The 13738-nt window shown below is 34.6% G+C and overlaps 1 protein-coding gene across 2 annotated transcripts in view; it reads left to right on the top strand.

Annotated features, from left to right (window-relative positions):
* The window catches only part of LOC126893184 (lysine-specific demethylase 6A), a 434968-nt gene that overhangs the window by 318800 nt on the left and 102430 nt on the right, over positions 1-13738 (top strand). For both annotated transcript variants that reach the window (XM_050663138.1, XM_050663139.1), the window contains one exon: positions 4107-4282. In XM_050663138.1, the coding sequence (XP_050519095.1) occupies positions 4107-4282 (176 nt within the window). The remainder of the gene's footprint in view (positions 1-4106; positions 4283-13738) is intronic.

The following is a 13738-nucleotide window of genomic DNA, read 5'->3' as shown; positions in this document are numbered from 1 at the left end:
TTTAATAAATTTCACATGTCCAAATTCCTATTAATTTTACATTGTTAAATTTTCTGGTTCTCTGTACATATAATAAACATGTTTTTAAATTTTTATTTTGAATTTTTAGAATTTTTTTCACTTTCCGTTGGTTCGGATTTGCCGAAAGTTCGGATTTGCGGGGTTCGGATTTGCGGGGTTCTACTGTATTCATTTCCTAGAAAAGTGGTACTGACATAAAAGTTGCGTATATAAATTTCCTACAATACAGAATTGGTTAAAAATTTAAAAAATAGTCACCCTTGTTACAAAATAGCAATGATTGCGAAAAAACCATACAAAAACAAGTATTCGCATTTTACGTTTTTAAACCATTTATGCTACACTTAGGACCTTCATATTTCACCCAGAAAAACTTGATGATACAGTAAAATAATACGGTAAATTTCATTAAGATTAGTTCAATAGATTTTGCAAAATAAATTTCGCAATCCAGCTTTCGCAAAAAAAATTCATGTTTTCAAAATGTTACAGGACTGAAAATAAAGCAGATAGCAAGTTGAATTTTTTTTTGCTTATAGAAATGTACTGTACCTTTCATTTTAAATTTTGCAGAATTAAAATCGATTAACACCACGGCGTCAGGAATTTTTTTAAATAAACATTAATTATTGGTGCTACGTGCAGGACAGCGGATAGTTTGCTCTGATTGGTCATTCCATTGACCTTTGATAATGATTGATACATTTTAATTTTTATTACATTCCGATATAAATAAATAAATTTGTTTATTGCAAAATAAAAACACATACTCTATCCTTTGAAATAACACTTTTATTAGCAAAAACTTTCTTTGTTCATATATTTTAACTTAGACAATAAAAGTTTATTATTTTTAAATATATGCAATTGTTTAAACAATATTTCACAAACAATAATAAAATTAGTTTGATTTTTGTGGAATTAAAATATTAAAATACAACGAGATATAGAGTAAGAAAATAATATATTAGATAAAGATTGGAAGAAATTTTGGTGGAAATCAACTTGTGTGAATCGAACACCGCTGTCCTGCGCGTAGCACCAAAAATTAATGTTTATTTAAAAAATTTCCTGACGCCGTGGTAATAAATCGATTTTAATTTTGCAAATTGCAGATGAAAGGTACAGTACACTTTTATAAGCAAAAAAAAAATTCAACTTGCTATCTGCTTTATTTTCGGTCCTGTAACATTTTGAAAAAATGAATTTTTTTTGCGAAAGCTGGATTGCGAAATTTATTTTGCAAAATGTATTGAACCGATCTTAATGAAATTTACATTATTGTTTTACTGTATCATACAGTTTTTTCTTTGTGAAATATGAAGATCCTAAGTGTAGCATAAATGGTTGAAAAACGTAAAATGCCAATACTTGATTTTGTATGTTTTTTTTTGCAATCATTGCTGTTTTGCAACTAGGGTGACTATTTTTTAAATTTTTAACCAATTCTATATTGTAGGAAATTTAATTACGCAACTTTTATATTAGTCCAACTTTTCTCGGAAATGAATACTTTTAAAGTTATAATCAAAAATCGAAGAATAAAATCGAATTTTTCCTTCATTTTTTGCCATTTTGATTATTTAAACAATGTTCCGGACCTTTTTGAGAGGGAGGATAACTCAAATATTATTATTTGATTTATTTTCAAGCAATTTCTGCAAAAAAATTTGAGTCACCTCTCAACGTCCATCTCAAAACAGATGCGCCCTGGACTATTAACCATTTGATTTAACACAGAATGAAATTTCCCACCGTTGCGCCAAGTTTTTTCCATTTTTTCCAGATAGATTCCAAGATAAAAATCCGGACATTTCTCATATCCGGACGCCAATCCGGACATGTCTTTTAAATCCGGACTGTCCGGACGAAATCCGGACGTATGGTAACCCTACCGTTAGTCGGAGGGTTGACTAGCTCTTAGACTATAAGACCGGCAAACAGGATGACGATCAATAAGGAAGAAGAAATACCAAACAGGAGGAGTTTACATTATTTCATCGGCAGTTGAAGGGAAATTAGAAATTATAGGTTCAAAATGATTGGTCCTCAGACTAAGACAAATAAAATGTTATGTAATACACAGTGTGCTTTACTATGGAGCATAATCATGGACATTAAATCGAAATGCAATAAATCGACTTAACGCGTTTGAAATGTGGATATTTAGAAAAGTGTTGATAATTTCATGGGTAGATAGAGTCACGAATAAAGAAGTGTTAAGGAGAATAGGCAGAGAAAGGAAAATTGAAACACACAATAAAAGAAAGGAAATTGCAATATCTCGGACATGTGTTGAGAGGCGAAAGATATAACATCTTGAGACTCATAATTCAAGGAAAAATAGAGGGTAGGATAGGGTGACCAAATCATAAACTTGAAAAAACGGGACACATCCAAGGATCAGTAGTGCACCTAGAATTTTTCTCTGGTTGGGGGTTGGCTCGGCACTGAAAGTTTTTTGTATTGTTTGCGAAAGACAAGTTGCATTTCCTACTATTCTTTATATATTTTTCATATGCCCTGGGGGAAGGGGGTTTTAACCCCCTAATTTAAAAATCAGAGCAACAAAAAATATGCCCAGAATTAAAACAAGAGGACTAAAAAACCAAAAAGCAGAAACCGTATTAGAAGACAAACAGATCAGCAGAATACGGGAAGAATATTACGAAAAAATGCTATTTACTATGAAGAAAACACACTGCGATGAAGAAGTAAGGCCGTACAAGATAACGACGAAGTAGAAATTTTCACAGAAGAAGTAAGGAAACATAATACATATATTAAAAACCTAGGAAACGGAAAAGCATCAGGAGAAGATGGAATAGCAGTGGAATTAATAAAATACGAAGGAAGAGAATTATATAAAGAAATAAACCAGCTAATACAACAAATGCCTATGGACAAAACAGACTACCATGCGCTGAACACAAATAATATAGGAGAATATCAGAACAGGTTCAGACCGGGGAGGTCGACGATTAATTGCATACATACAGTGAAGCAATTAATTTAAAAATCCAGAGAATACAACAGAGAAATGCACCTAATATTCATAGATATCAAAAGCGATTTTGACACAATTAATCGGACGAAAATGATGGAGAAGCTAGAGAATGTTGGAGTCCCAGAAAAATTCAGACATATGCTAACAGTGACCCTAAAGAACACCAGAGCAAGGATCAGTTTCAACGGAACAACTTCTAAGGAGATCAATGTAACAAAGGCTTGAAACAAGGTGACGCTAGCTCCCCGACACTATTTAATCTTATATTGAAAGTAATCATAAGAAGGACAAACTTTGCAAAAAAAAATATTACTACAGATCAACTTCAACTAGTAGCATTTGCAGATGATCTAGTCAATCATAGCGAAGACGAAGATGACACTTATAAAAGCAGTTGGAAAATTAGATAAGGAAGCGAAGAGAATAGGACTAGAGATAAACCAGATCAAAACAAAATGCATGACGATAAGGAAGGATGGCACAACAACTCAGAAATATCTAATAACACAGAACCATAAATTTGAAACTGTATCCACCTTTAGCTACTTGGAAGTAACCATAGGGAAAACCGGAAAAGAGAGAACCTATTTAAGAGATACTAGGGATATGAACCTATTTAAGACCTGTTGTTACATATGGGATGGAAACAACGACGATTAATAAGAAAGAGGAAGATAGCCTTTTGAAATTTAAAAGAAAAATGAGAACAATGCCACTATGTAACAAGAGAGGGAGAAATAAGAATGAAAATAAATGCCGAAATTAAAAAAAAAAGATTAAGAGAGAAAATATAGTCAGATACCTAAAATCAACCCACATTTAGGCGTCTCGAGAGACTTTTTCGGGACCCCGGTACAAATCGTTAAAAAACGGGACGTTTGGCCACCCTAAATTAAACACATTATGTCAAAGAATTACGTAGTAACTATCTTGTTTAATTTAGGGATGGAATATGTTAAATAACATTAGTTTATTCCGAAAATTAGAAGATGGCCGCTTTATTTACCGCTCAGTGTACTAATAATATAATTAATAAGTAAAAATAAACATCATTTCTAATAGAAATTTTTTGTTACAGGGCTGTGAAAGCTTTCCAGCAGTTGCTCTACGTGTCGCCCGGATTTCAAAGAGCAAATGAAGTCAACGTCAGGCTTGGTTTGATGTTCAAAATTACACAAGAATATGAATCAGCACACAAACATTTACAGTTAGCGTTAGTGGATAACAGCCCGTCTACAGCAACAAAAAATACAAGTAAGTCCTAAGTTATTTTTGAAGACCTCGTGAATTTTATTGTCGTATCGTCACTCTTATGTACGCGAACTGGGTGTGCGCGATGGTGTACATATAATATCTAGTTTGTGGTCCTTGCTACCAATCTTCAAGGAACATTTTCCCTCAACTTACCCTAAAAATTCCCACTTTTATGAAAAAATTCTCTCACGTTTAAAAAAATCGGTTTTATCACAGAAATATAAGGATATGTAAATTTTCAAAAAAATATTTATTAAAGAAAAATGAACTTACATAACAAAGGATAAAGTTCATATATGTAACCCAATAATCTTATAACCATTGAATATTAGATATTTTTTCTTTTTGTTTGCCTATTTTAATTTATTATTACTTGCTGACTACATACTTTCAAACTCACTATTATCACTAAATAAATTACTGTTATTATTATCATTCATGTTTATTAATTGATGAAGAACTTGAAACGATACGATAAGATAAACTACCCCAGATAATTGAAATAATATTGAATAATAATATATACTTTAATCATCCACGATAGCTATCGTTCACCCTAGCCTTGCTCAGTCTCCGAAGGTGTGTGTTCGTCTTGTCCTACTCAAAAATATGAACACTAAAAATTTAGAATGGAAGCAAACAAAACAATTCTTTAATAATCGTGTTTATTGTTCAATAAAGATATAATAAAAATATGACTTATTACATGCAATAACAAATCTTCTTCTTCTTATGCCACTCCTATCGGAGATTGGAAATCATCAAGGCTACCCTGACTTTGTTTACAGCTGACCTAAAAAGATCATTAGTGGTGCAGCCAAACCACTCTCTCAAATTCCGCATCCACGACATTCTTCTACGGCCTGGATTCCGTTTTCCTTCTATTTTTCCTTGCATTATATTTTGAAGTAATGCGTATTTATGACCTCTCATCAATAACAAATACACACACCCAAACTTATATGGAATCATCTGATATTTCTTACTATTTCGTGCGAATTTTAAAAAACGAACACACGAAGTCAAACAATATTTATTTTAAAGCAATTTAATAACAAATACATAACAATTAAATAAAACAATAAAGTATTTCACAAACAAATTGAAAGTAGTTGTTTTAAAGTCAATAGCATACAAAATTTCAATGTAAAACGAATAATGTTTAAATTGTTTTTATTTTTTTTTGTATTTTGTGGTAGTCAGTGTTATCACCACTAGTCTTTATGCAAGCTTCAGTTTGCGTGGGCACGCTGCTAATCAAATTATCAACATTTTGTTGTGGTAGGTTGCTCCATCGTTTAAGAGCAGCTTGTACTGGCCATGCGGTGTTTTGTGGATCATCCCGGCGAGCTCTAATTTTTCTTTTAAGCATATCCCACAAATACTATATAGGATTAAGCTCGGGTGAGCAAGCAGGCCACTCCAAACAACGGATATCTTCTGCTTCAATGATGTCTGTAGTCACTCTAATGGTATGTGGAGGTCCATTATCATGCAATAAAATTAAATTTTCTCCTGTTGCACCTCTCCAGAACCTGACTACAGGTTATCAACATACCTGTGAGCAGTTAAAGTGGTTGGATGAAAATTAAAGGAGTTTTTTACGGATCACAATTTCTCTCCAGAACATTACACTTCCCCTTGTATATTTGTGAACAGATCTGACAGTTTTTGATCTTGCTTGTCTTCCTCGACCTTTTAAGTACACGATTTCGTGGGTCATCTGATTTTACACAAATCCTGACTTTTTTTGAAAATAGCGCATTTTGTCAATTCCCATTGTTCCAGTTTTGGTGGTGAAGACACCAATTTAGGCGATCAATCTTGTGCTGCCTGGATAACTCGGGGACCCATAACTGTCTCCTGCTGTATACTTCTTGGTACGAACTCTTCTTATCGTTTCAACTGAAACAGTTACATCTGTAGCTTCCAAAAGCTGCATTTGGAGCTGCAGGTGAGAAATGGTTGGGTGTCTTCTAGCTAATTGGACAATTAAACGATCGTGGAGAGCAGTTATTACTTTTGGCGACTTTCCCTTGCTTTATTTTTGAGCTTTCCTAGTTCCTGTTACCTAGCATAGGTTTTGGACAGAACGCCCTGTATTACGCCTAGCTCTACACCTATGTCCCTCTAAGAACATTACTTTTTCAACAAGACCAATAATCTTTCCTCGTTGTAAGTTCTACATATAACCCCACAGGAGGCATATTTTCGTTTTTGGACGCAAAAGTTAGTTTATTTATTTTCGTTCAATTTGCAACTCAAGCAAATAACCTATACCGTACCGAGCTGTACTATCTGATTGTCTTATCGATTTGTTTATTTTTAATAAAAGCCTTTATTCTTTGCAACAATAACAAGTTTTTTCAAAAGAAATAAATATTACTTTGAAATACATACATCGTGATTCCATATAAGTTTGGGTATGTGTATATTGAAATTCTTGCCAAAAACTAACAATTTTTGGATTATACTTATGGCTTTTGGTATTGGTCCGATGGTAACTCCTTGATGTCGAATGGTACAGCTGTTGATTTCTTGACCTGGGCTAGATGATCGGCCTCAGGTCACTGCAGATCTAGTTGTTGGTGGGTTGCTGTTGTTGTAGTCTAGTTGAGATGCATCCTTTTCTTATTTCCCTTGAAGTGGCATCACCGGTGATGCAAAGCTTGAAATTCCCGAAGAAAGAAAGTTGATATTATTCCCAAAAACTAGAATACAAAATGTGTATCAGTGACAATCAAGAAGTTAAAACCAAAATGTACCTTTGCCAAATAGTATTCAAACACTAGTAGATGGCAAGGGTAAATTAAATGGAATTATGATTGATTAATACTAGTTAAAATTATCCGATTAACCACGTGCATATATGTAAATTAAAAGAAATATTTAAAGCTGAAATATCAGAACACATGCTTTTAGAAGATTAATTCTTTCTGAAGAATAGAAGAATATAACAAATGGGGTCTCGACGTCAACATTAAGAAAACTGAAGCCATGTGTATTGGAGGAACAAAGCAGTCCATTACATTAGACGATGGGGTAGAAATTAAACACTGCGATGAATACAAGTACCTGGGCATGAAGATAACTCAAGATGGAACACTCGATGCTGCTATAAAAGACAGAAACATACAGGGTAGAAAAGCCATATCCATGATGAACGGCATTCTGTGGGACCAGACAATATCTAAAGCAAACAAACAGCTCATATACGATAGCATACTTAAAAGTATAATCACATATGGCAGTGAAGTTTGGCCACTGAAACAAAGAACGGAGAAAATGCTACTAGTAACAGAAATGGACTTCTGGAGAAGAGCAGCAGGCAAATCAAGAAGAGATCGGATACCAAATGAGAGAATACGAGAAATGATGGGAGTCACACATACAATAATTGATGACATAAAAACAAAACAACTAGTATGGTACGGCCATGTACAGAGAATGCCAGATGATAGGATCCCTAAGCAGATTTTGGCATGGACACCACAAGGGAGAAGAAAGAGAGGAAGGCCGAGAAGAAGCCGGAGGGAGGGAATTGAAAAAGAACTAGAGGAAAGAGAAATCCCTCCAGGTCTATGGTTAAACAGAGAAGAATGGCGGTTAGGAGTGGGAAGGCGTCGGAGATCGCTGTAAACCGATAGTAGTTGTAGTAGTAGGTTAGGTATAAAAAAATATAAAAACTGTTTATGTTGAACTGTGAATACTAGAAAAGAGAATCATGAATTTTCTTACCCCAAGAGAATTGGGTCTGATGAATAAAATGTTTTATTTTCAAGCTCCATTATATTTTATAATATTACCACCACTATCATTGTGAGAATTGTCACTGTCATCGAAACGACATTTGAAATGACGTCGAAATGACGAATAATGAGTATGAAGTAATGAACATAGAACATAAAATTTGAAATAACGAACATGGAACACAAGATTAGATCAGATGCTAGAATGTAAAGAGAGATAGGAAATAGAGGATAACGGAAGAGGGCGCCAAACAGGTTTTTAACGGGAAAACAAGTTAAAACGAATACAGAAGATAATTATTAATGAAATTTTAGAAAAAATAGAATAAAAGAATTAATTAAAAATAAAATAGCAAAGATATGACGTTTGTAACGTTACAAACTAACTCACGCAATTGAATCTGGCAATGGGATAAGACACGGAGACTATTTGAGTCCTCTAGTGTTCAACCTGATCATGCAAGAAATAATAAAAAAGTAAGAACAAAAGAAGGATCCCAAATGGGAGAAAATAAACTTAAAATAATCTGCTATGCGGACGATGCAATACTAATCTCTCAAAGTGAAGATGATTGACAACGTATGCTGCACCAATTCAACATAATCGCCAGAAAATTTAACATGTTAATTTCCTCAAAAAAGACAAAGTGCATGGTTATAACATAACAGCAGATCCAAAAAGAATGTAAATTCACCGAACGTTTCAAGCGGTGAAAGAAGAAAGATTCCATATGATTGCTCGAGCTACTATGTATATTTTAACCATCGCACGGTCAACATTCTTATTGTGTGAACCAAGCGTACTTACACTGGGGTGCAAAATTAACCGGACACCTTAAAAATGGGTCTTTTTTGATGTCTCGAATTTCCTAAACCTGTTGTCCGATTTAAGCGAGTTTTTCTAATATGTTATAGCCTTATTCTTTAGCAATATTGCTGTAATAATATTGTTCCTAAACAGTTAAATTTTCATTGTATACCGGGTGTACCAATCAAACTGTGTTTTTTCCCAAAGTTCGCATCACCCTGTGGAATATTCTAGCAGTTATAAAATACTGAAATTAAAATCCAACTATAGCTTCATGTTTTCTCAACATTTTGTTTTTTGATTCATTCGCTTACGTTAGACCATAAAGAAGTTAGGTACTTTAACAACTAGCCACGTTTTTCATCAATACAGGGTGTTTTTGAATAAGTATGGCAAACTTTAAGGGGTACTGCATGAAAAAATAATGACAGTTTGCTTTATAAACGGTATGTCCGCAAATGCTTCGTTTCCGAAATAGGGAAACGGTTGAGATATGCAAATGAAATTTGGTGGGTTTTAAGAAGTAGTTATTGCACATTTTTTGACATACGACTAAGAATTTAATATTCACCATTGGAGCGCATACGGGTAATATGACGGCTCATATTACCCGTATGCGCGACAGTGGTGAATATTAAATTCTTACTTGTATGTCAAAAAATGTATAATAACTACGTCTTAAAACTCACCAAATTTAATTTGCATATCTCAACCGGTTTTAAAGCAATAAATAAATCTTGAGTTTGTAAGAAAAACTTCAACACCCTCTATCTCAGAAACGAAGCATTTGCGGACATAGGTTTATAAAGCAAACTCTCATTATTTTTCATGTAGAATTACCCCTTGAAGTTTGCCATACTTATTTAAAAACACCCTGTATTCATAAAAAACATGGCTAATTGTTAAAGTACCTATCTTTTTTATGGTCCAACATAAGCGAATGAAGTAAAAAACAGAATGTTGAGAAAACATGAGGCTATAGTTGGGTTTTAATTTGAGTAATTTAGAAATGATAAAATATTCCACAGGGTGATGCGAAGTTTGAGAAAAATCACAGTTTCATTGGTACACCCGGTATACAATCAAAATTTACCTGTTTAGCAACAATATTATTACAGCGATATTGTTAAAGAATAAGGCTATAACATATTAAAAAATCACTTAAATCTGACAACAGGTTTAGGAAATTCGAAACATAAAAAATGACCCATTTTTAAGGTGTCCGGTTAATTTAGCACCCCAGTGTAGTTAAAAGCAGTCTAATCTTTTACTATTAGTATGGCAAGTTTTTTGAAAAAATAAAGTTTATTTTATTTGGAGCAGTAGTATTTTATTCTGCAGCAGTGTAAAGAATAATTCCATAGTTGATGTAAAAAACAAATACAGTGATAAAAGACAAATTGATATTGGAAACAAAGGAGAATAGTCAACGGTATGACATACCGTATGTCAGAGTCTACGTCCCAAAACATCCACGTCATTAGTTAAGGGTAAGGGCTTGTCCATATGAGGGCGGTTTGCCAACGTCGACTGCGCGGTTTACCTGTTTTACTTGATCTCACCCTAATGCCGCCTTTGAAGTTTCACCCTAATACCAAGGAAAATAGGGGAAAACAGGTTAATCGCGACGTTTATGTTTGCAAACCGCCCTATATGAACAAGGCCTTAACATCGAAGTAAAAACTCATATTGTAAATGGTATAATTTTAATTAGGAATTAAAATTTAAAAATCCAAAGGGATTCCATAAGTGTTCAGAACGAATGTTTTCGGACCTATCAATCCATCTTCAGTGAATTTTTACTTGCCAAATAGTCCCAAAACCAAACAGTGGTTGGATTTAGTTTAAAAGTTACATTATAAAATTGTCACTGCACAAAAAAATTAGATTTTCTCGTATTTTTTAAATGTACAACCCCATATTTTGTTTTTTTTTCAAAAGATTGCATTTATGACACTCTTTCTCTCATTTTTATGTAGTATTTCCTACTTAAAATCCGTTATTTCGGGATACCTTCAATTTTTGTAAATAGAAATCTTAGTCTTACAATAATAAATAAAAAAAAAACACAATATGCAATAAATGTAACAGTTTTTAGATTAATGTTATACTAGCAGTATTCCAAGCCAAGAAGTTTCTAAGTAAAACATTCATAAGTATCGATTGTGACGAGCAATTATTAATAAGTAAATTGCCACTTATATCAGTTAACAACGATAAAATAGCAGACATTGAAAAACGGGCAGTTGTCATATTATTATCTTTTCTCGATATGTGTGGCTTGTCTCTAATTTTAAAAATTAATTTTTCAATAGCGATATTCTGAACAAAGACGCCAAACATAAGAGCTTTTGAAATGTTAATGAATCGTATTGTTCGCATTGGGACCATTGCATTGGGTCAGTTGCATATGAAAAAAAAATGATATGTATAACCAAAACTGTTAGGCTAAGGGCACACAGGCGTTAATTTACGGCGCCGTAAGAGCAGTAAGCGCTGTAAAATGAAGCCGCAGTAGCTGCAATAAACAGCATGGCCAGGCGGGGATGTAAATTACGGCGTGTCGAGAGATGTAAATACAGTGTTTTGGTCGTTGTTGTGGCTTGTGGCTAGAAGAGCTACAAATTTGGACCCAGGTCCATTCGTTTACGACATGACGCCGAAGATGGGCCCGTTCGATCTTGCTAAAGTTTGTTTAGCAGTAAATGGTTGACTTCAAATAGTACCGACTACAAACATCCTGGGTTAACCGATAATAGTATAAAAGGCCCGGTTTCGAGTAAAATTTAAAGACGTTTTAATGTTTGTTTTTCTATAATCTTAGCAATTAAAATAGATTTAATTTAGTTTAAAACTCATTTGAAAACATTAATTTCGGGTATATAAGACAAAGCAATATATTTTACATCCGTTTTTTTTTGTTTTTGTCGTAATTATTGCAAATTTTGTGGATGCTTTGCTTTATTATAGGAGTACCGTCTAGTCAGTGTTACTTGTCAAAAGACCAACTCTGTCTTCCTCGTTCGCTTATCGCTCCGGACCGATCTTAACAATGGGCCAAGTCAAATAAATTTAATAATCTAACAATAAAACACGAAAACGTTTGTTTTCTATACTTCCACAAAATTTATTATAACTAAGTGACTACAGCTGTTTCGGCGGAGTGCCTTTCTCAAGTGATATAGTTTACAATGTGTTTGCCTTTTTAAGTCTTCAACTGAAGAGGTTGAGGAGTGGGGAGCTGTTTGTCTCGAGTTGGTCATTCAGAATTATATCTGTATTTTTCAGTTTATTAATTTCCATAGATTCTAAAAAAGATAGCTTAAGGCCTTTATTTTGAATATGTAGAATTTGAAACTCTTCATTGAAAGAATGATTATGATCTAGAAGGTGAAGTGCGTATGTAGAAGTGTCTGTTTTTCTATTGTTGAATGCCCTTTTGTGTTCTGCTATCCGTTTGTCAAAAGTTCTGCCAGTTTGACCGATGTACGTTTTCGGACAGTCACCACAAGTTAGTTTGTACACACCATTCTGTAGTTGCTTTCTCTTTCGACTTTTATTGTTCTTAATATATTTGCTTAAGTTGTTGTTAGTTCTGAAAGCTGGTGTTATTCCTTTCTTTTTTATGTATCTGGCTATTTTAAGAACAATAAAAGTCGAAAGAGAAAGCAACTACAGAATGGTGTGTACAAACTAACTTGTGGTGACTGTCCGAAAACGTACATCGGTCAAACTGGCAGAACTTTTGACAAACGGATAGCAGAACACAAAAGGGCATTCAACAATAGAAAAACAGACACTTCTACATACGCACTTCACCTTCTAGATCATAATCATTCTTTCAATGAAGAGTTTCAAATTCTACATATTCAAAATAAAGGCCTTAAGCTATCTTTTTTAGAATCTATGGAAATTAATAAACTGAAAAATACAGATATAATTCTGAATGACCAACTCGAGACAAACAGCTCCCCACTCCTCAACCTCTTCAGTTGAAGACTTAAAAAGGCAAACACATTGTAAACTATATCAAGACACACAAGAAGACTCTCATTCACACTTACAAGACCTTTATTCGACCCGTCATGGAGTACAAATCATGTATCTACTCTCTTTGCTCAAGACAAAAACAAGAGAGGTTGTTGAGGACGGAGCGCAGAGTCTTGCGTAGATGTAACTATGAGCACTGGCGATATCCCTCAAACGAAATCCATAACATCTCGAACATCCCCAAAATCACCGAGAGAATAAACTCTCTGAACAGGAACTTCACAATCAAAGTAATCAACGGCCCCCCTTCCGACACACAAGAATCTCTCAAATGTTCCTGTTCATCTTCCGGCCACGTACTCTACCGAAAGCCCAAACGCAAAAAGATTCACGTACCGTCCGCTCTAATGCAAACATGCATTGACGAACTCCCGGTAGAGTACGAAAACATCCTTGAGGCTACCCCGTTAGCCTTCCGTACCCACCTCTAACATTTCCTCTTCCTTACCCCGAACAGGGAGAAGTTGGTTTTTTGCGGTTTCCCAACTTCATTGCACAATTATACCTGTTCGTCCCAAGAAAATAGCCGCAACTATTTTCTCCACTCGAACGCTCACTGTCCACGCTGCGCTCAAAGCCACCTCCTGACCGCCGACGAGGGACGCAGGTTCGCCTGTCGTTGTACAATGGTTTCTAGGGAGCTTGGTCGAAAGCAAAGCACGGACAGTACACGTAAATGTCTATGGAACCAACACCAATCCATCAAACTTTCTTCTCTGTTGACTTCTGGCCTTCTGGACAACACCGTCTGGCATAACCCAGGATCCAAGAACACCAGGACACGGCGCTTGCCCCGGTGTGGTTTTCGGACTGTTTGCTTTGCTGCCAACACAATACATTCACCTCAAA

This window comes from Diabrotica virgifera, chromosome 10 (assembly GCF_917563875.1).
Source record: "Diabrotica virgifera virgifera chromosome 10, PGI_DIABVI_V3a".
Taxonomy (NCBI): domain Eukaryota; kingdom Metazoa; phylum Arthropoda; class Insecta; order Coleoptera; family Chrysomelidae; genus Diabrotica; species Diabrotica virgifera.
This window is presented reverse-complemented; position numbering and strand designations above follow the sequence as displayed.